The sequence below is a fragment of the Pan paniscus genome, chromosome 5, assembly GCF_029289425.2.
Source record: "Pan paniscus chromosome 5, NHGRI_mPanPan1-v2.0_pri, whole genome shotgun sequence".
NCBI classification, from domain to species: domain Eukaryota; kingdom Metazoa; phylum Chordata; class Mammalia; order Primates; family Hominidae; genus Pan; species Pan paniscus.
In genome coordinates, this window is record NC_073254.2 from 40,252,948 (window position 1) to 40,272,266 (window position 19,319).

Consider the following 19,319-nt stretch of genomic DNA (forward strand, 5'->3'; position numbering starts at 1 on the left):
ATCTTAGTGCCTAAACTGCACCCAGGTCTTCCAGAGAACCGCTTTGGTTTGGGAACACCAGAAAAGAATACCAAAGCAGAACCCAAAGCGGAAGCAGGCTCCAGGTCTCGGAGCTCATCCAGCACACCTACGAGTCCGAAGCCCCTCCTGCAGTCCCCCAAACCCAGTCTGGCAGCACGGCCCGTCATCCCGCAGAAACCAAGAACCGCCTCACGGCCTGGTAAGAGTTTTGCAGTTAGGGAGTTGCATTGTGACCAGGTGGCTTCCCAGAGCCAGCTGGATCAGACTCTGCAGGTGGTTTCAGGGGCAGCTGGTGAGCGAGGTACAGTGGCTTCTGCAGGAGGGGATCACAAGAAACCTATGCAAAGCTGTGAAAGTGATGAGAGCTGAGGGATTCTTTTATTTAATGCAGAGGCCCACCATGTGTGAGAGTTGGGGACTCTGAGACTGTCCTTGCTTTCAGGAGTACAGGTTAGTTTGTAGGCAAGACAGGGAAATCAGTCTTTTGTCATGTTGACCCATCTGTAGTGCTCGGCTTGGCTTTCTAATATTTGTCTCCAGGGTGTTCAGACATTTTGAAAAGCAGCAGTTTAAGGAGGAAGGCTACAAATGGGGAAGGCACAAGCTCTTTGGTTTTTATGCCATATTCTATGATATAACAAGGGTTTAGAACAAGACTTGGCAAACAATGGGCCTGTTTTTGTGAATAGTTTTAGTGGACACAGCCATACTATTTTTGCATTGGTGTCATCTGTGGCTGCGCTACAGTGGCAGAGTGGTATACTTGCAACAGGGCCATATGGTCTGCAAAGTGTAAAATATTTACTCTTGGGCCCTTTACAAAAAAGTTTGCTATTAGTTTAGAAAATCTAATGATAGAAGAAACTTAAAAGTATTAGAAATGGATTGGTCTTCACCTTATTCTCTCCTGCACAAAATAAGGCCAGGTGTGGTAGTGCACACCTGTAGTCCCTGCTACTTGGGAGGCTGAGGTGGGAGGATAACTTGAGCCTAGGAATTTAGGCTGTGATCACGCTGTGACCACACCACTGCACTCCAGCCTGAGTGACAAGACCCTATCACCCTATCTCAAAAAAACCAACCAAACAAACAAAAAAACACACAAAAAACACCACACACACACACACACACATTAGGTTTTTTTTTTAATTTAACTTACCATTATAAGAATTTTCAAACATATACAAAAGTAGGATAGGTAATATATGAAAGTTACATCAATTCTTCACCTCTTCCCCTTGTTCTCCCACAAAAAGTAGTCAAACAGGGATAAAAATAGATAGTCAGATCATCATCATGGCTAATCTTTGAGCACTTAGCTGTGTCCTTGGCACTATAGTAAGTGCTTTTTGATGAACTCTCAATATCCTCGTCACTGCTCCATTTTACGGATGAGGAATATGAGGCACAGAGATACTGAGTTTGCCAAGTCACGCAGCTGGTGTGTCTGTGTAGCCGCCAGATGTTCTGACTCCACCAACTGTCGTGGTAACTGTTTCTATTGACCTCTCCCCCCATGGACATGTATATTGTAAAGTAGGATGCACAGCTCATCCTAATAATTTATCAATGTGCAGATGGTTTGGGTAGAATGAGCAAAAAGGTAGAATCCTGTGTGTCCAAACTTCTTCCACTTGTGGTTCTTTCCCATGTTCCGTCACGTATTTTTTTTCATTTCCCGAGTGGCCAGCTTGGACAGTCCCTGGTCTTCATAGCCCATTGGTCCCTTGAGAAAACCAGTGAACTGTTTCCAAAGAGAAGCCACAAAGAAAGTGGTGTACTGGCTTTACCTCAAGGAACTAAGCCTTGAAACAAACCCCTTAGGACTTCCTAATTCTACTCAAACTTTTTCCCAAACCAAAGTTTATGATGGGGAACACAAAAAATTTCTTGGTCCATACACAATGTCTTCATGTAGAAGGAGTGGAGAGAATGGAGGCAAAGAAAATGGAAAAAATTTTTAATAGAAAGCAAAGCAAATAAGTACTCAAAAGGAGCCTTGCTCCTAACATTGTCATCAGCTGGGTGTGTCTCTACTCTGCAATAAAGAAACAGTTCTTATAAAATGAATCTAGTTTGTAGAGTAACCTAGTTTGTAGAGGACAGTAGGCCCCTCTTATCCAAGGTTTTGCTTTTTACAGTCTCAGTTATTCATGGTGCAGATATTTCGAGAGAGAAAAAGAGAGACCACATTCAGATAACTTTTATTATAGTATATTGTTATAATTATTCTATTATTGGGTTTTAGTGTTAATCCCTTACTGTGCCTAATTTATACATTAAGCTTTATTATGGGTGTGTGTGTGTAGGAAAAAACACAGCTTATGTAGGGTACAGTACTATCCCGGTTTCAGGCATCCACTGGAGGTCTTGGATTGTATCCCATGTGGATAAAGGGGGACCACTCCCCAGTTTCTAATGCTGAATATAAAACTAGCTGAATTCCCAATATTCTGTTGCAAGAAGTTTTATTTTGTTATTTACTAAATGTGTTATTTCATAGCACTTAGTATATCAAGAATTATGTTAATAAACCTTTTTTTTTTTAGAGCTTGGGAATTCAGCAGGCATTTTCAAATACACCATCTCATTTCCTCTCTGCCACAGCTCTGACAGATGGTGAAGGTGGATAGTGTTATCTTCACATGTCTTATCACATCCCTGCTTATTTTGGTTAAGCAGGTAGGCGACTGGAAGTTTAAGACTGAAGAGAACGTGGCTGTAGATTGTCTTCTACGTGCACAGACACTCACACACCAACTTAAGAACCACCTTGCTGATAACAGCAAAGGAAGAAGAATGATCCAGTAGTCAAGGATGTCCAGTCTTTTGGCTTCCCTGGGCCACAGTGGAAGAAGAATTGTCTTGGGACATACACAAAATATGCTGACACTAACAATAGCCGATTACTTTCTTTTTTTTTTTAAAGCAAAATAATCTTGTAATGTTTTAAGAAAGTTTACAAGTTTGTGTTGGGCTGCATTCAAATCCATCCTGGGCTGCATGCTTGTCCAATCCTGTGAGCCATGGGTTGGACAAGCTTGTGGTAGATTCCTTCAATTAGGGTGAAACAGCCCTGGTTTTTGAATTAAGAGACTAGAATTGGCCAGGCGCGGTGGCTCACACCTGTAATCCCAACACTTTGGGAGGCTGAGGCGGGTGGATCACAAGGTCAGGAGATCGAGACCATCCTGGCTAACACAGTGAAACCCTGTCTCTACTAAAAATACAAAAAATTAGCCTGGCATGGTGGCACGTGCCTGTAATCCCAGCTACTTGGGAGGCTGAGGCAGGAGAATCGCTTAGACCCAGGAGGCGGAGGTTGCAGTGAGCCGGGATCGCACCACTGCACTCCAGCCTGGGCAACAGAGCAAGACTCCATCTCAAAAAAAAAAAAAAAAGACTAGAATTCTAGTCCTAGCTATTTGGTCATCTTTTTCGTTTTTAATCTCTTCATTTGTCCAGTGCCCAAAGTCTTTTCTGGTTCTAAAAGACCATGATTCCAAATTATTGTTAGTGACCTACATATATGCATGCATGCATGCATACACATACACACATATGTATAGTGACTATTGTACTGGGTTTGACAACAGGTGAAGGCAGTGTCTTATAAATATTACATATTTTATGAAAACCAAACAGCCTTTGTGTTTAAGTCAGAAGGAACATATGGTTCACATACAGTCTAATTTTCAAATAGCTGCGCATTGAAATTCTTGATCTACAGGATAGATTCATATTTGTGCAGATATTAACTTTTTATGAGTATTCATTGTTTTTCCCTTTTGTTTGTGGATGTTACTTCACTGAGCAAAAACACAAAACTAATTTTTGGCCAGAAAAATTCTATGATGCTTTATTTTTTTAAATGACTTATTTTTATATATAGATTTACCAGGCTTTATGTTCTTGGAATCCAGTTTGTGGAACAGTTTGATTCACGTGTTTGTGTCTCCTTAGATGACATTCCAGACTCTCCATCTAGCCCGAAAGTTGCCCTTCTTCCACCTGTCCTGAAAAAAGTTCCTTCAGACAAAGAGAGAGATGGCCAGAGTAGCCCCCAGCCCAGCCCCAGGACATTTTCACAGGAAGGTAAGGATTGTAAGGATTTCTTTTCTCTGGGTTAGCTCTCCCCAAGGAGGGACATTTCAAAATAAAGGAACTCATCCTGGACTTTACTAATATCTTAGAGTTTGTTAAAGTCAACATTGCTTGGGTTAAATTTTTGGAAATGGAGTAGTTTCTTAGTTCAGAAACTTGATTCAGCATGATTGATGACATCGGATCTTAATGACATATGAAAAAAGCAGCTGAGACACAAAGGTCTAACTTATTTGCAAGAGTAATTTCTAGATGCTTCTGAACTGACTTCCAGCATGTTAGGAGCTCCTTAAACATGATTTTATGACGTATTTGGGGCTACCTATAGATTTCTGAGTCCTGTTATTTTCAATGAAATCTTTTCCTAGTCGTGGCAAATCAGTACTGCTATAGTTCAGGAGCAGCACCCCTGGGCCTGAGCCACCTTGCAGCTCACTGTGCTTGCTCAGTCACAAGGTCAGATGTTCCTTACTCTCAGAAGTGTGGTGCAGACATGGACATTCTCAGGGCGACCCTGCACCAGTTTGCTCCTTCTAATTTGCTGAGGTAGAAGCACAGCAAGCTAATCCTGTGACGAGAATGCTTTCTTCCCAAATCAGACTGAGCTGTTACCAGTTATTATCAAAGGTGAGGCATGGTTGTGGCTTCAGCACCCATGCCATTTCTTTTAAATGTGTGATTGACTTTGGGGTTCTGTCCTATGTAATGTATAGTGTAAATGCCATCTCTGAGCCCCACCTATAAGGAAATTCTGGAGCCACACAAGTCGTCTACACCCAGAAGGCTCTCGTTGTGGTTTGGAGTTGCTGTGTTTTATTTTAGATTTTTTTAATGCTTTAGAACCTTTGATCTCTCTGTCTCTGTTCTCTTCCTACATTGGCCTATTTTCTTTTATTGATAATAGTATTGGGTTGAAGTTAATAGAAAGTGTTACTGAGTACTGTCTTTGTGGCTTGGAAATCTAATAAAAACAATAACACTGCCTGCTTTCTTATCTCCATCCTACAGATTTATTTGTTGGGTAGAAGCTTCACTCACTTATTTGCTATAAATAGAAGATGGTTGGGTTGAGACCAAAGCTGCTAAACCACTTCTGTCAAATAGAGAAACTAAAGCTTTTGAAAAGTAGCTGGTATCTATAGTCATTTTACATGAGGTAAATAAATACAGGGTTCAGCATTATAACTGAAGCCTTTGGAAGACTTGGTGTAAAAGCAAGGACCTTTGGTGATGCCATCTCAGAGAGACTTGAGCCTTCAGGTATTCTCTGACAGTCCAGTTCTCACCACCAAGTGCCTCTCCCATTCCTACCCTAATTTTCCATCCTTTCTGCAACTGCTGACTTTACATCTTTACTTTTAAGGAAGCGTTGAAAATGCCTGAAAGAGTTCAGTTGGAGAGAAAAAGAAAAGTGAGGAAGGGATGGTAGTGCTAAGTAGGAATGTTCATCTATCTTGTCTGAAGCAATTGAAATATTGAAGGATTTACAAAAATAGAAGAAAAAAGATCAGAAGGTTGAATACAAAAATCATTGTTTTAACATTTCTGGAAAGTGGTGTTTTCTAGATGCCTATAGATTATCAAAACAAGGCCTAGAGTAACCCACCAGCCTCACAAGTACAAATATAGATCATGGAGCCTCTCTGGTTAGCAAAGTCGGGGAGATACTGGATACCACTGCAGGCTCGTAGCTGCCGTGAAAAAGTTGAGTGTTCTTTCCCCAGGAAGTTAGAAATAGAATGTGTTCCTCCTTAAATGTTTCAGAGCTTTAGGGGTATATGTTTGATTCCCTTCCTCATCCTTCTCCCTCCCCAAGTAGCAAATCTTAGGAATGGCTCACGCTCCCTTCTTTCCAGTCAGACAGTAGGGATGGCTGAGCTGTGGAGACCATGACTTTCCCATCTGGGATCCAGAATAAGTTAATCATAGACATCATCCTGATGTTATCACTTGGTATTGAAATTGGACTGAAAATGTACATGAAGTCTGGGAACAGTCTGTAAATGTCTGAGGTGGTAAGATTTTGACTTTATCAGCTTGTCCGCTAAGGTTGCCCAGAAATGGCAGCCACTTGTGAGTTCTATCTTTTTCTTTATAAACTGTCCATATTGTGCTCATTCTGTTTTCTTATCTATTATTCATGCTGATTACTTCATTTCCCTGTTCTTTGCCTCCCTTTGGACTAGCATGCCCAACTAATTTCTGAAACAGGTAAATTGCTATGATTCTTCTGGATTATTCCAAGTGAATGTGATTTTCATTAATCCATCGTGGAATCAAAATGGTAATACTGGAGCCTTTTTGTTAATACTTTTTTGGGGCAGACTCGCAGCTCACCTCATTTTGCACGACATTTCCATAATGTTGGCTGTTGAATTCTGTAGATAATGATGCATATCTGCCCAGGACCAACACTGTAGGTTCCTTGAATCCTAAGTGGGGTGGGTAAGCTGATATTTAATTTTTAATATTTTTAAATATTAATGTCAACACATTGATGTATGTGCTAATAATATAAAGGGTAAAATAAATCCCTTTTCCTCAGTAGTGCAAAGAGGAGATTATTACAAAAGACATTCAGATCATGACAGTGGCAAGCCTTCCAGTAGAGGGAAAAGATCTTCAAAACTGTACTCCACCATTGCAGAAGAGGAAGTGAATGCAATTGGGCACAGGAAGTCACAGCCAACAAATGGTTAGAGCCTTCGATTATCATCCCTCACTGACCCGAAGCTTATGAACTGGCACTAACAAAAACAAACTGTAATTGAGTAAATTCTATCGTGGGACTGGGTCAGGGATTAGTCATACAAGAGAGGTTTTTGGTTTTGTTTTTTTCTAAATCTCAACAGGATGGTCCTTTTATTTGGGGGGAAAAAATATTGACTTAAAAATCTAAAATTAGAAATTCTTATGAGGAAGATCAAGTTACTTTGGTGACTTGTCCTTTTAAATTTTTGTGATCATGCAAGTTTATTTTTATAATTGGGGTTAGGCTTCCTATTCTCTTCCTTTATATCTTTACTCTCCTGTTAGGTTTCAACTGTGGTTGGATCAGAGATTCTTAGAATGACAGAGTTTATATCCTTAGAGAATATTGGCCTAATATCTTACACTCTTTCAGGAAAGGATCAATAAAAAGTCACTGACTCAATGCAGATGTTGGATCATGCACATGATCTTTCACCCTTTATCATTTTATCACCCTTTAGTAAGAAAGAAAAAGTACCGTTTAACTTGTCAGCCATCAGGAACAATTTATTCCACTTTTTAGGAGTTACTCTCTGACTTCTGTCTTTCATTTGGCCCTGTAGTAAATTCTGTAATGTTCTGTTCAGGTGAGAACAATCCCAAGAGACAAAAAGGAGACAGATTTCAAATCAGCTCTGCCCTCCAATGGGAAATTGAAGGACAAGTATTGCTGACTCAGAGAAAAAAATGTCTTTTTTGTGCCTAAAGTACTCATCTCTTCCCTGGTTAATATATTAACTTTTTATAAACATGACTTCAAAAATCCGTTAAAGGAAATCTTAGTATCTGTAAGGAATATAACATATTCTGATATGTGAGATTTCTTTAAAGGACTTCTGCTCTTGGAATGAGGCTCTTTTCTTCCTGTTAAACCATATCAGGGGTTAATAGATGCATGTATTTAGGCTCCCAGGGATCAGGTGTGGCCCAGCATTCAGGCTGTAACACCATGCCCTTCACTGCCTCCCAAGAAAGCATTTCAGAATACAAGTTAATGGGAGTGACCTTATTATAGGGATACCTTCTCTTTATTGCAAAGGGATAAGCCATTCTTGAATTTTCACACTTTACTATTGATAATAAACTTCTTATGATACACTTCACAGCTTAACAGCCCAATGAGTTATGATACCTGAAGTGGGAACTGTTCTCTTTGAGAATTTTCTTTGATATAGGTTTTAAAACAAAAAAACATCTACCAACTGCCTGCCAGGGACAACGTTTGGAGCCTGCCTTCTCAGCCAGTGCCATGGGCTCAGCCACATGTGCTCACTTGCCTGGGGTTCCGGCATATACTAGCTAGGTGGCAGGGTGGGTTAAAGACACCTCTCGGAGCATAAAGCAAAGTCTACAGGACACATAAGGTTAAAACATTGTTTGGGCTGGGTAGCTCCTGCCCTAGAGAAAGCCAATTAAGTTGACCCTTTACTTTGATAGACTATCCTATGTAGTGGATTTGTTTATAGACACATAGTTACAATAACTCCTCTCTACAAGAAGGTTTCTCTCATATGGCCAAGAAAATCTCTATCTTCAGTCCTAGAAAAGTTACAAAAATGAACACCTAAGACATTTATTTTCTGACAAGTTATTTTTGAGAATTTGTTAGGCCAGAATCTCTGTCTCTATATTGCCCCTTTTGTTAAGCGTACCTAAGGTTGCATAGACGTTTCTGGTTTCTGGAGCTTTACATTTGAACTATTGTTTTCATTGACTTATATCACTTGATTGTTAACAAAGCATCATTATTGCAATGTTCCTTCTTCAAGAGGCCACTAAAAACACTTTATACAACACAAAAAGAGACGCTCCCTGCTACCTGCCGCCCAGTGCCTATTGATCATCCAGTGAGGCTTTGCGTTAGAGTAAAAAGAGGATAAACACAGAGATAACCCAAATTATAGAAAAGCAAGAAGAGATTCTATATCTGTCTCAGATTTGTTCATGACCTCTTTAGCTTCAAATTCTCATTGTGAGGAGCTGGTCAAATTTTGATGGAACTAAATAGGACCATCTTGTATTTACTTTTCTGCTTTGATTTCTTGAAATAATGACAGGCATTAAGAAGTAATTTTTACAGGATCTTCAATTAAAGTGATTTTATGCATGATATTTTAATTTTGTTTTGTTAGTGCCGATTCCTAGCACTTGACTGTCTTCACCTTTGAGAACTGCGTAGCAGTCTGCTTTCTGAATAGTTCCTGGTTAAAAAAATAACATTTAGCAGATCAATTCTATTAAATAATTGCTTATACTTTCTTTTAAGTCTTTTAAGAGCAGCTTTGTTTACACTAAAACAGCCTTATTTTCCTAAAGTATGTATTCATGAAACAAACAGAGGCTATTGTTCTCAAATATTGTTCTCAAAGCATGCTGCATATTTTTATCATGAATATTATGTTTTGTGTGGCTACTATATTGATTTGACAGGTAAAATGCTTAATTTCTTTTACTAGAAATATTTGTAAGCACATTTTTTTCATTTCATATTATTTCCTCTCTACATTTAATTATAAGTTGTGATGTTCTTGTAAGAGAATATCCTATTTTCTTGAAGAAAATAGTTGATTTTGGCTTTGAATGTGTTGCAATGGCTCCTGTTTGTACAGGGCATCTAAGATTCCTTTTATATATCACTTGCCTCTTCCATAATCCAAGCTACAGCCAGTAAATACTTGGCTGTGACTTGCAGTCTGTAAGCCAGTGCTCTGCTCTACTTTTTCCACCAGACTCAAGTTCTGCTTCCCCTAAGTGAGTTCTTGAAGATAAATTTAACGGTTGGCATGTTGGGCTCTTGCTAGAAAGTATAAAAAAATCAGGGCCAACTACTGAATACTATTTTAAGGTCATCATAGTGTTTTTCTCCTGGAAAATATGGATGTCAGTGGAGCTTACAATGGAGAAAATACCAAATTTTCATATGATTCTCTAATTCTGCATTTATATGCATATTTCAGAAGCTTTAAAATTATCACATATATGCAATGTCAAATCATCTTCAAGAATGACAGATTTCACATTCGAGCCTCTCTGTACCAATTATTGCCACTATAGACAGGATGTGTATATACATGGAGTGTTTGTGTTGAATAAATTACCTGTTCATTTACTTGAGTATCTTCTATTAACTTTAGTAGTATGTAAAATAGTGATAAATATGTAAATAGACACACGCATAGAGATGCTCCAGCACTCTTAACAAATACTTGCATTGAAGAAGTGTTTGTGAAACAATTGGATTTTTTTCATCCTGTATAAAAGCAAGCATTAACTCAAGCTGCTAAGAGGAGGTCTGTCTGAATTTGTAAAAAGTCTAAATCTTATAAATATTTTAAAAATAAATTCTAGCCAGGCACAGTGGTTCACATTTGTAATCCCAGCACTTTGGGAGGCTAAGTCTGGAGGATCACTTGAGGCCAGGAATTTGAGACCAGTCTGGGCAACAAATGAGACTCTGTCTATACAAAAATAAAAATAAAAAATTAGCTGGGTGTGGCGAGGAGGTACACCTGTAGTGTCCACTACTCTGGAAGCTGAGACAGGAGGATCACTTGAGCCCAGGAGTTTGAGGCTACAGTGAGCTATGACTGCGCCACTGAATTCCAGCCTGGACAACAGAGTGAGACTCAGTATCTATAAATGAATAAATGCTTGCATGCATACATACACGCATACATACATACATACATTCTGGAGTTTTAAGTTTCAAACAGACATAATTCTATTTAGACCATCTTTTAATAGAAGCCTGACTAAACCTACTTCAATATAGTCGTGGTCAACATCTTAATTACATGCAGTCAAATAGATGTTCCCTTAAGGGCTGGAAAACAAACGACAAAGAACGTTCGTCCTACAAAGTTGTTCACATTAGGGATCTGGACTAATAAGGGTGGAGACTAGAAGAACAAATGCTTTGACCTTCAAACTCATCACATTAATTGCATAACTTTAGGTCCTTGATCTCGCTATGCCTTAGTTTTCCTGTTCTTGAATGGTGCTTACCTACTATACTAAGAACATGTCAGCCTGGTACTAGTCTCATTATCACATGCACATTCACAATTGGTAGAGTTTAATCAATGGAGGTGAATATATTTAGAATGAATTTCTAAATAAAGTCGCCACCATAGTGAAATTCTTTGACAGCCCTCTTGAAATAATATATTATTTTTCCTCCTACAACCCCTGAGTCCTGGAGAATTTGGAAGCCTGGTGTCAGTGACTCAAAAGAATCAACATTTAGGTGGAGACTGAAGGACAACCTACTTTTTGCAGGAAGATTTCTATGTTGGATTTCTTTGAATTGTAATCATGCCTGTTGTAATGACCCTGGTCTATAGGGTTATCTCAGTTTTTTATCTGTGACATAAACATTTTTGGTTTCTTGAATTTCTCCATTTTTAGAAAGTACTCTTCTGTCATATCATACAACATGAGTTAGACCCAAGATTGCCAGGAAACAAAAATATTGGGAAGAATGAAAAGTTTGATTATCCTTTAAATCTAAGAATTAGAACAAATATATTTGCTCTGAAGACAAATGAGCAGTGTATTATATTTGTTTCTTCCCTTGAACCTGTAGTGTATTTTTGAGCCATTTAATATAGAGGAACAACTTATTTTGGTTTTAAAATGATGAAAAATATTTTCTAGCAGATACCACAAGAAATGCTCTAGTTTGAGGTTGGGTTTATTATAAAATGTTTTCAGGATGAAGATAATATAAGTCTTCCCTACTTTCTTTTGTTCTTAGTAATTAAAGGATTCTTTGTCTATTAGTATCAAATTGGTTTTGTGATAAACAGCAAAATATTTATTGACATTTATTCACCTTCATTCTCTAAACCTGGCTTACTGACAGTTGTGAAAGGGCCAAACAAGTGCATTTAATTTTTTTACCCAACACAAACTTAAAAATAGAAATTGCACTTCAGTTTGGGTGACAGAGCAAGACCCTGTTTCTAAAAAGAAAAAATAATAGGAATCAATGATAATATTTGTTTGTTGCTTTCTTCCCCCAGTTTGAGAATTTGCCTGAATCTGTTGGACAAAAAGAAGTCACAATTTAAGAAATTACGTACTTTTATTATCAGATTTGAAAGGTTTTTTTCCTTTCAGAGTTTTGAGTTATTTCAATTTAATGTCATTAACTAAAGATTTAAATTTTTATTGTCTAAATACCAGCATCTGGCTCTAATACCAGTATTGGCAGGAGAAGTACTCTATTAGGTTTGCATTTTGACTATTAGGTTTAATGAGCTTTCACTTCCTGAAACACTCTTCAGTGAGTTCAACATTTTAGTAGCCAGCAAGATGAGTTTTTTTTTGTTTTTTTAGCAAAATGCAAAAATCAAGTGATTAGAAGCATCAAATGAATCCTATAGCTTTTAAAGGATTGATGTAGTGTGTTCCTGGTTAGATCATTGGAACTTCCGAGTGATGAGGTAGCTGTACTCTTCCTTCAGGCTGGCACAAAGTGTGTGGGTTTAGTATTTTTAGCTCAAGAGCTGTCTATACAATAGACAAGATGAATAGTATTTAATAATCCTTAATAGCTATGCTGGAGTACAGCATCCGAACCTTTTCCCAAGGTATCATAGCAGTGAAGCCATATTCTAGTTGGAAAGAACATAGGCTTTGGAGAGACAGATCTAGTTTAAATCCTGGTTTCAAGTTTTACAAAACCTGCCTTACAGAAGGTAACTGTGAGGAATAGCGATAATAAAACAGAGAGTGCCTAACACATGACAGAGGCTCTGTTCCAGTAATGATTCTCCTATCGCTGCTTTATAAAGCCTCAGTGGATTCTTCATATTTATGTGTAATCAGAGCAGGCAACAATAATGGTAATTCTTTTACCTGGAGGGTGATTCCAAAATGGTTGAATGTGTCATAGGCAGTATTTAATGCTTTTTCACTAGACTTTAAAGTATTTATTTCCTAGAGGGTGAAACTGAGGTTTTCTGAGTCACAGAAAGGTCTGACAAAGATTCCTGAGGCCTTTGCTGATATCCTGTCCCACAAGCAGGAATGACAAGCCCCAAATCATCTGCAGAAGGCATCGAATGGGACATCTGTCCACCCAGCATCTCCTCAAAGCTCTGTCTGCCCTGTTCTCTGTGCTGTGTGAGGGGGCAGCTATGACTGAGGAGGTCACCTGGAGCAGAACCGCTTCAAAGCCCTCCTCCCTCCTGGCATCTCCCTCCGCTTCCCCACCATCCTTTCCTCGGGGGTCCTAACCTCAGATTCTTGCCCACATCTATGAGAGGTTCACCCTGTCATAGACTGTGTTTTTGTGTGTGTTTTCTCATGTTGTTTCTGCTTTGTTGGTTTGTTTTACATTTCTGTCTACAGTCTCTAAACATAATAGCAAGTTTGTTTCTGAGAAAGTTCACCCTGGCCCCCTCCCCTCCCCCAAACCTTCAAGGCTACTGCATCTCAGCCCATTATCAGTCAGGCCACTGGTATTACTTTGTCAGTAAACTGTGCGACTTCTCTTTTTATTTCAGTTTCAAGGAGAAGCTGGGGCCAGCAGGCCCAGGAGTATCAAGAACAAAAGCAACGGTCCTCCAGTAAAGATGGCCATCAAGGCAGCAAATCTAATGACTCTGGGGAAGAAGCAGAAAAAGAGTTTATTTTTGTGTAAAGGTCACCCACGCAGAAGTCTTCCTGTGCAGGGTGCTTTGGTAGCCATCAGAGAGGAACCAAGGGCAACATCTTTTCTTCCCAGGCGTTCTTCTCTGGGTGCTTTATTCTCTTCTTTTTCTTTATTTCTCCCCCACCCCCATCCCCTGCCTTTTTTTTTTTTTTTTTTTTTTTGTATGGAAACAGATCCATTTCTTGGTAATCAAAGCACATTTGTTTGGTCTTCCTCCAACCCTTTGCATTTGATTTCTAAACATTCCTTCATATGCCTTTAATGAAAGCCAGCAATTATCCCATGGGCCCTACTTGAATTTATCTGAGGCAGCTACAGATTGCCCTGCAAGATGAGTTTTTGGAGATAAATGAAATAACTGGACACACACTCACACAAGTAACACCACAGCAGACTCGGAGTACTGCTGAGTGTACCTGTGTCAAATCCGCACAGGACTCAATATAGCAATTTATTCTTGATGTATGCAATTGCACATTGTAATTATATTAACAGAGCACACTAATAATTTGTATAGATTATATATATTAGATCTTGGGTATGGTTTTTACCTTCTCCCATGGGGAACTTCTTCCTTCCTGATGTGGAATTGTACATTTAAAGCTTGGTCGGTGACCTTTGCATACCATCAACGAGCGCAGCTAAGAACAGAGTGAGAGAGGCCCACGGCTGATTTTACCATGTGCCCAGATTAATGTATATAGTTGATTGGAATGAGGTTTTATGAATATTCATGTTTTTGAAGGCCTTTAATTTCTGTCTGCATATTAGCTTTTAATGTGTGATTTTAAGAGAGAATACTTTGACACCTGTAAAAATCAAAATACTACTCTTTATAAGACATTTCACAAATATTCACTTACATTACAGGCTGGAAGTATTTTATTCATATGTATATTTATACCAATAAAATGATTTTACAAGTGGGATTTGGGCCTTCTCCAGTTACATTTTTAGTTTGGGCTGGCTCAGGGTGGTGAACTTTGGTTTTGTTTCCAAAATCCAAAATAATCAATGTTCTCAGATAAGCAATCTGGGAACCATTACCTTCGAAATAAAGATAACGTACTAATGCCACTGCCTGTTTTCCCCCTTGGGAAAAATGATAAAATTTACCAGAAGAATATAGAATTAGGAGTTTGATCCACCTCCCATTACCATGCATAAGGGTCATATGAAGGATGCAAGTGTGAGCAAAGAAGTATGATTTGAAGTGTTGCAAGCAGTGGTTATCTATTGGAAAGAAGAATGATAGAAGGTGGGGTCGGCATGACATGACTGTTTCCCTCATCATCTTCCACTAGCCCTCTCCGCAGCTCAGGTGTCTGGCATATGCGTAAGTGCCCATAATGTAGACCAGATGGTTTGCTGCCTTTGCGTGACTTCATGAGGGCAGAAAGACAGAAGATTGCTTCCTCCAGCTGTAGCTCTGCTGTCATAAATGCTGATGGGAATAAACACCTCTTATGGCTGTCAAACTGGGAGAAGCATCAGAAGACAAAAGATGGGCATGGTACCTCCATGAGCTAACAGGCTATGAGGAAACAGACCCGTAACCCAGCCCAAAACAATACAGTGTGATGGAACCATACTCATGACAAACAGTGGTGTGGAAAGGGGGTTAGGTCTACCTGTGCTGCTCAGGAACCTCAGAGGAGGCAATGTTTGTGCAAGGCCTTGAAGTCACACCTTCATAAGTACAGGAACAGTGTCTGATTCCTAGCTGTACCCCCTGTAAATGTGTGATGTGGCCCATATTCAACCATAGAGAATAGTGGGAAGATACAGAAAGTGCTCACAGAGCAATCAAGTTGACATTCACTTAGAATGCTATGTGGTAAAAGGCACACGTGCTGCTGGTTAGGACCTCTCTCTGGGTTTCAGCATAAGAACTATCCTCAAAGAGACAGTCGAGAGAAGCCCAGATAGTGAATAGCCTTGGTGCTTTATTATGGAGTTGGATCCTGATGCTATTCAGTAGGAGCCATTGCATTTTTTAAAGCAATAATGTAATCAGAGCTAAGATTATAAAGATAAACCCTATAGACTAGAGGCAGGCATCCAGTGAAGTGGCTGAGCAAGGATTCTTCATCATTTTCCCTCTCCTTGTAGTGGTCAAGAGGTCCACTCAGATGCTCCTTCAAGAGAACTTCAAGAGAACTTGGCTATGGGGAGCGTGTGGGGGCCGACCATGGCTAACAGCTTCCAGCTGCCACACCTTCAGACCCTCTACAGTGGTCTTGCTGTGGCTAGGCCACCCCCACTCTCCCTGCCAACCACTGAGGACGGCTGGTACACTAGAGCTGCCCAACACAGGACTCTACTGAGCAACTTTTGGTCTAGGGCCCTCCTCTGGCCTGGCCAAGGCTTTCTGAGAGCTGCAGAAAAGCTCTTCCTACCCACATCTCCTTTCCTCCTTCCCAATCTTCTTTTACAGGTGATCAACCTGAATATGATCTGAAGGCACTCTCTGCTACTGCTCCCTCCACTTTATGCTTCACAGCCATTTCCCCCAATAAATAAATATTATGCGGTCTAATCCCATCTGGGCACATGCTTCTTGGAGAACCTGAACTGACACACTTCTCCATATTCTGTCACCATCAATCAAGAATACATGCACTTTTGGAGGCCAAGGTGGGTGGATGAACTTTGAGATAGGGAGTTTGAGACCAGCCTGGCCAACATGGTGAAACCCCACCTCTACTAAAAATACAAAAATTAGCCGGGCTTGGTGGTGGGTGCCTATAATCCCAGCTACTGGGGAGGCTGAGGAAGGAGACTCACTTGAACCTGAGAGGCGGAGGTTGCAGTGAGCTGAGATCACACCACTGCATGCCAGCCTGGATGACAAAGACTCCGTCTTAAAACAAAAAAGCACACACATGGAAAGGCAGCTTTACCATATACATCTGAGCTGGTGGCTGGCAGATCTTTTCTCAAAATGTGTGGGCTTTTGTGTTTGTTTTGTGAATATATTAGAATTTGTGATATGTCCCTGAAAGAAAGATGCCCTTAAGGCAGAGGGGACTAACTGACTTCTCGAGGTCCTTTGGGATTTTGACACAACAGACACCACCTTGATTCCTGTTACCCTTGTAAAGTGCCAGTAGAAGTGAAGGGAACCATCCAGCTAAGTGCTGGAGCAGCAATGGAGCCCATCAGGAGTTGTAGGTCCCAGAGAGCCCACTCGGACCAGCCAGATGGCGGTGGGGGGTGCCGCTCATGGAGCAAGGGTTGAAGCCTCCCAGAAAACCCCTAGAATACTAAACCACACATATTCCTTTTTCTGTTTGTGCCATGCACAAGGCCTAAATTAAGAATGAGAAGGATATACTAAGCAGGGGCCAAATAATCTAGGAATTGTTTGGTCACTTATTTTGGGGATGCATTCATTGTGCAGCTTTGGAACAGGCTGACTTTCCAATTTTATTTTTCTTTAACATTGGTCAGTGTGGGTCTACTAGCACAGGCCATTGGCCAGCAATTGATCAGGCATGTGTCAAGTGTTGGAGAGAACTCAATTGCAATTAAAAATTGGCAACTAAAAATACCAGAAGAGGATAATGGACAGGTGGTTCAATTAGGAAGGGGCAAACAGCTTGCAGTGGGTAAGACATTCTCATGACTTTGACCCTGCCCTGTGTTGGCTCATTTCCCCAGGTGATCCAGTTCCTTTTGTTGACTATTCACTTTAACACTCCATTTGCAAAACAGCATTCCCAGAGAAAACAGTTTTTCAACTGAAGGGAAAACAGAATACTTTTTTTTTGCAGAGAAGAAATAAACGGATTGCAACAGGAAATCTCAGTAGGCAGGACAGCCCTGATTTTCAACTGAGACGTTACACCTGTTCTCAGTCCCAAGCGTGAAAATCCTAAATTGAGGTGGCCTTGAAAAGATATTTCTGTTTATCACTTTTTTACTTGCTAGATTGAAAGCACTGCCCCAATGTGGCCCTGCAGTAGAAACGATGTGGCCTTTATTCATTCTCAGTCTCTCTTTTACGTTTTACCTCAGGGCAAGAACATGAACCAATGCCTTCAATAGCTGTAGTGATGCTGGCCTTCATTTCTACTCCTTTAAAAGGTGCTAAGAAAACAGTAGAGGTTTCCTAGATGCTCACCGTTGTCACTGCCATGTTTAGGGTCCTGCTTTTCCTAAATTATTCCAAATAGAACCCTACCTTCCTAAATTCTTTAGCCCAGTACCCCACCCGTTGGCCAAACTGCTAAAAACCAGAGCAAGGAGGCAAAGTGGGGAACACAAAGAGCAATGGAAGGAGGATAATTTTTTCTCTCCCTCTTTCTTGTGTTTTGATTTTTTGTTTGTCTCTCCTGAGGTTTGACTGAATGAGGCAAAACTGTAACTAAATGCCATGCTTTGAGGCAGCCTGATCTCTCTTTCCCTCTGATGGTTTAGGCTGGGCAAACTGTCTGCTCAATGAGCCACATCAATTAAACATCTCAGTCTTCTGTGACTCTTGGCTCACACACACCACACATCACAAAGCTGAGAGTAGGAGAAGGCTCCGTTCACTGAAATGGGCCATAATTTAATCTGCTGGTGCTATAGTTAAGGTGAGTTAAGAGCTATGCAGTGTTTGCATCACATGCAGACATAGGAGAATGGGGGAATTCAGCTTCTGTGCAAATGGTTATCATTGGCCCAAAGCCAGGGTAGTCTGCCTGGGTTTTGAAATGTTGATCACTGTGTGCCACTGCCACCAAAGTCACTAAGTCTCAAAATGTAAGGCAAAGCTTTTGAGACGTACAGATTGCATCTCAGGATTTCTTAGTCTGAGGTCAGATTGTATGTTATTTCATAATCACAACTTAAATGTGTAGCTTCTTTTCCTTTTTAGGGCAACTTAATAGAGATTAAGTCTCTTAGTCACACTTGAAAATCTATCTCATGAATTAGAAACTCTCCCTAGTCAGAGATTTCTTGAAATCAGTAGAAACAAAATGTGTTTTCTCCAAGGGGACTGTCCTTGCTTTTATTGGGTGGTGGCACATTTGAATAAGACCAGGGTAATCCATTTATACTTTCCAATTACAGTTTGTATTAGGTTTAACTCAAAGTGAAGCCATCACTTACACTGTGTACACACAGCTTACACTGGGGCCTGTTTCGTGCATCCACACCCAAACCACTGCTTTGAGGATTAGGCACAACTTTGCACCTCCCGTGACATATAGTGATCCTGAGGTCTCTTCTGACAGTAAGAGCAGACACTTAACCATAGTTTCTGGAGGTGTGAAGAAAAGAATTATCTCAAAGACAGAAGCATTGTCAGGGTAGAGGCCACTTCAAGTTGCCTACCATGTGATCAGAGGGGCCTGGATGCAGAAAAACCACTGCTGGGAAGATGTGCTTGAGCTTCTAGACATTGAATCCCTGCAGAGAATTCAGACATGAACTGCACAGGGATTCTTCCATGCAGGAGTGTCCTTACCCATGGCAGTAGGGACATGGAAGAAGGGCCCTAGGTCTAGGTCCTGTGGAATGGGAGGTGTCAATGCAGGCAGAAGCTCATCTTGGGGACATTCCTAGACTGTTCCCAAAGCGTCAACAGGTCTCCCATGCTTTTCCCTCAGGTCCTCAGAGGAGGGGGAGAAAAGGCAGGCTGCTTCCCACATACTAAGAGCAAAGAATTCAAGTGGACATTTGACCCTTTGGCCTGACCAGCCCTCACTGAAGCCTGTCCTCTCTGTGATCAAGTCATTTCAGGGCTGGCTCATGATGCACCTTCTTCTCATTTCCCCAGGTGACCTTATTC

At 40.4% G+C, this 19,319-nt stretch overlaps 1 protein-coding gene across 16 annotated transcripts in view; it reads left to right on the forward strand.

Annotated features, from left to right (window-relative positions):
• Nucleotides 1-14,466, forward strand: part of CARMIL1 (capping protein regulator and myosin 1 linker 1) — a 340,777-nt gene extending 326,311 nt beyond the window's left edge. For 6 of the 16 annotated variants that reach the window (XM_063605168.1, XM_063605170.1, XM_034961569.3 and 3 more), the window contains 4 exons: nucleotides 8-220; nucleotides 3,985-4,116; nucleotides 6,671-6,820; nucleotides 13,389-14,466. In XM_063605168.1, the coding sequence (XP_063461238.1) occupies nucleotides 8-220; nucleotides 3,985-4,116; nucleotides 6,671-6,820; nucleotides 13,389-13,525 (632 nt within the window). In that variant the 3' untranslated portion in view covers nucleotides 13,526-14,466. Of the gene's footprint in view, nucleotides 1-7; nucleotides 221-3,984; nucleotides 4,117-6,311; nucleotides 6,337-6,670; nucleotides 6,821-13,388 lie in introns of those variants that run through there. The other 10 variants (XM_063605172.1, XM_063605173.1, XM_003823208.5 and 7 more) reach the window with 6 other exon arrangements.
• Nucleotides 14,467-19,319: the final 4,853 nt, after the last annotated feature.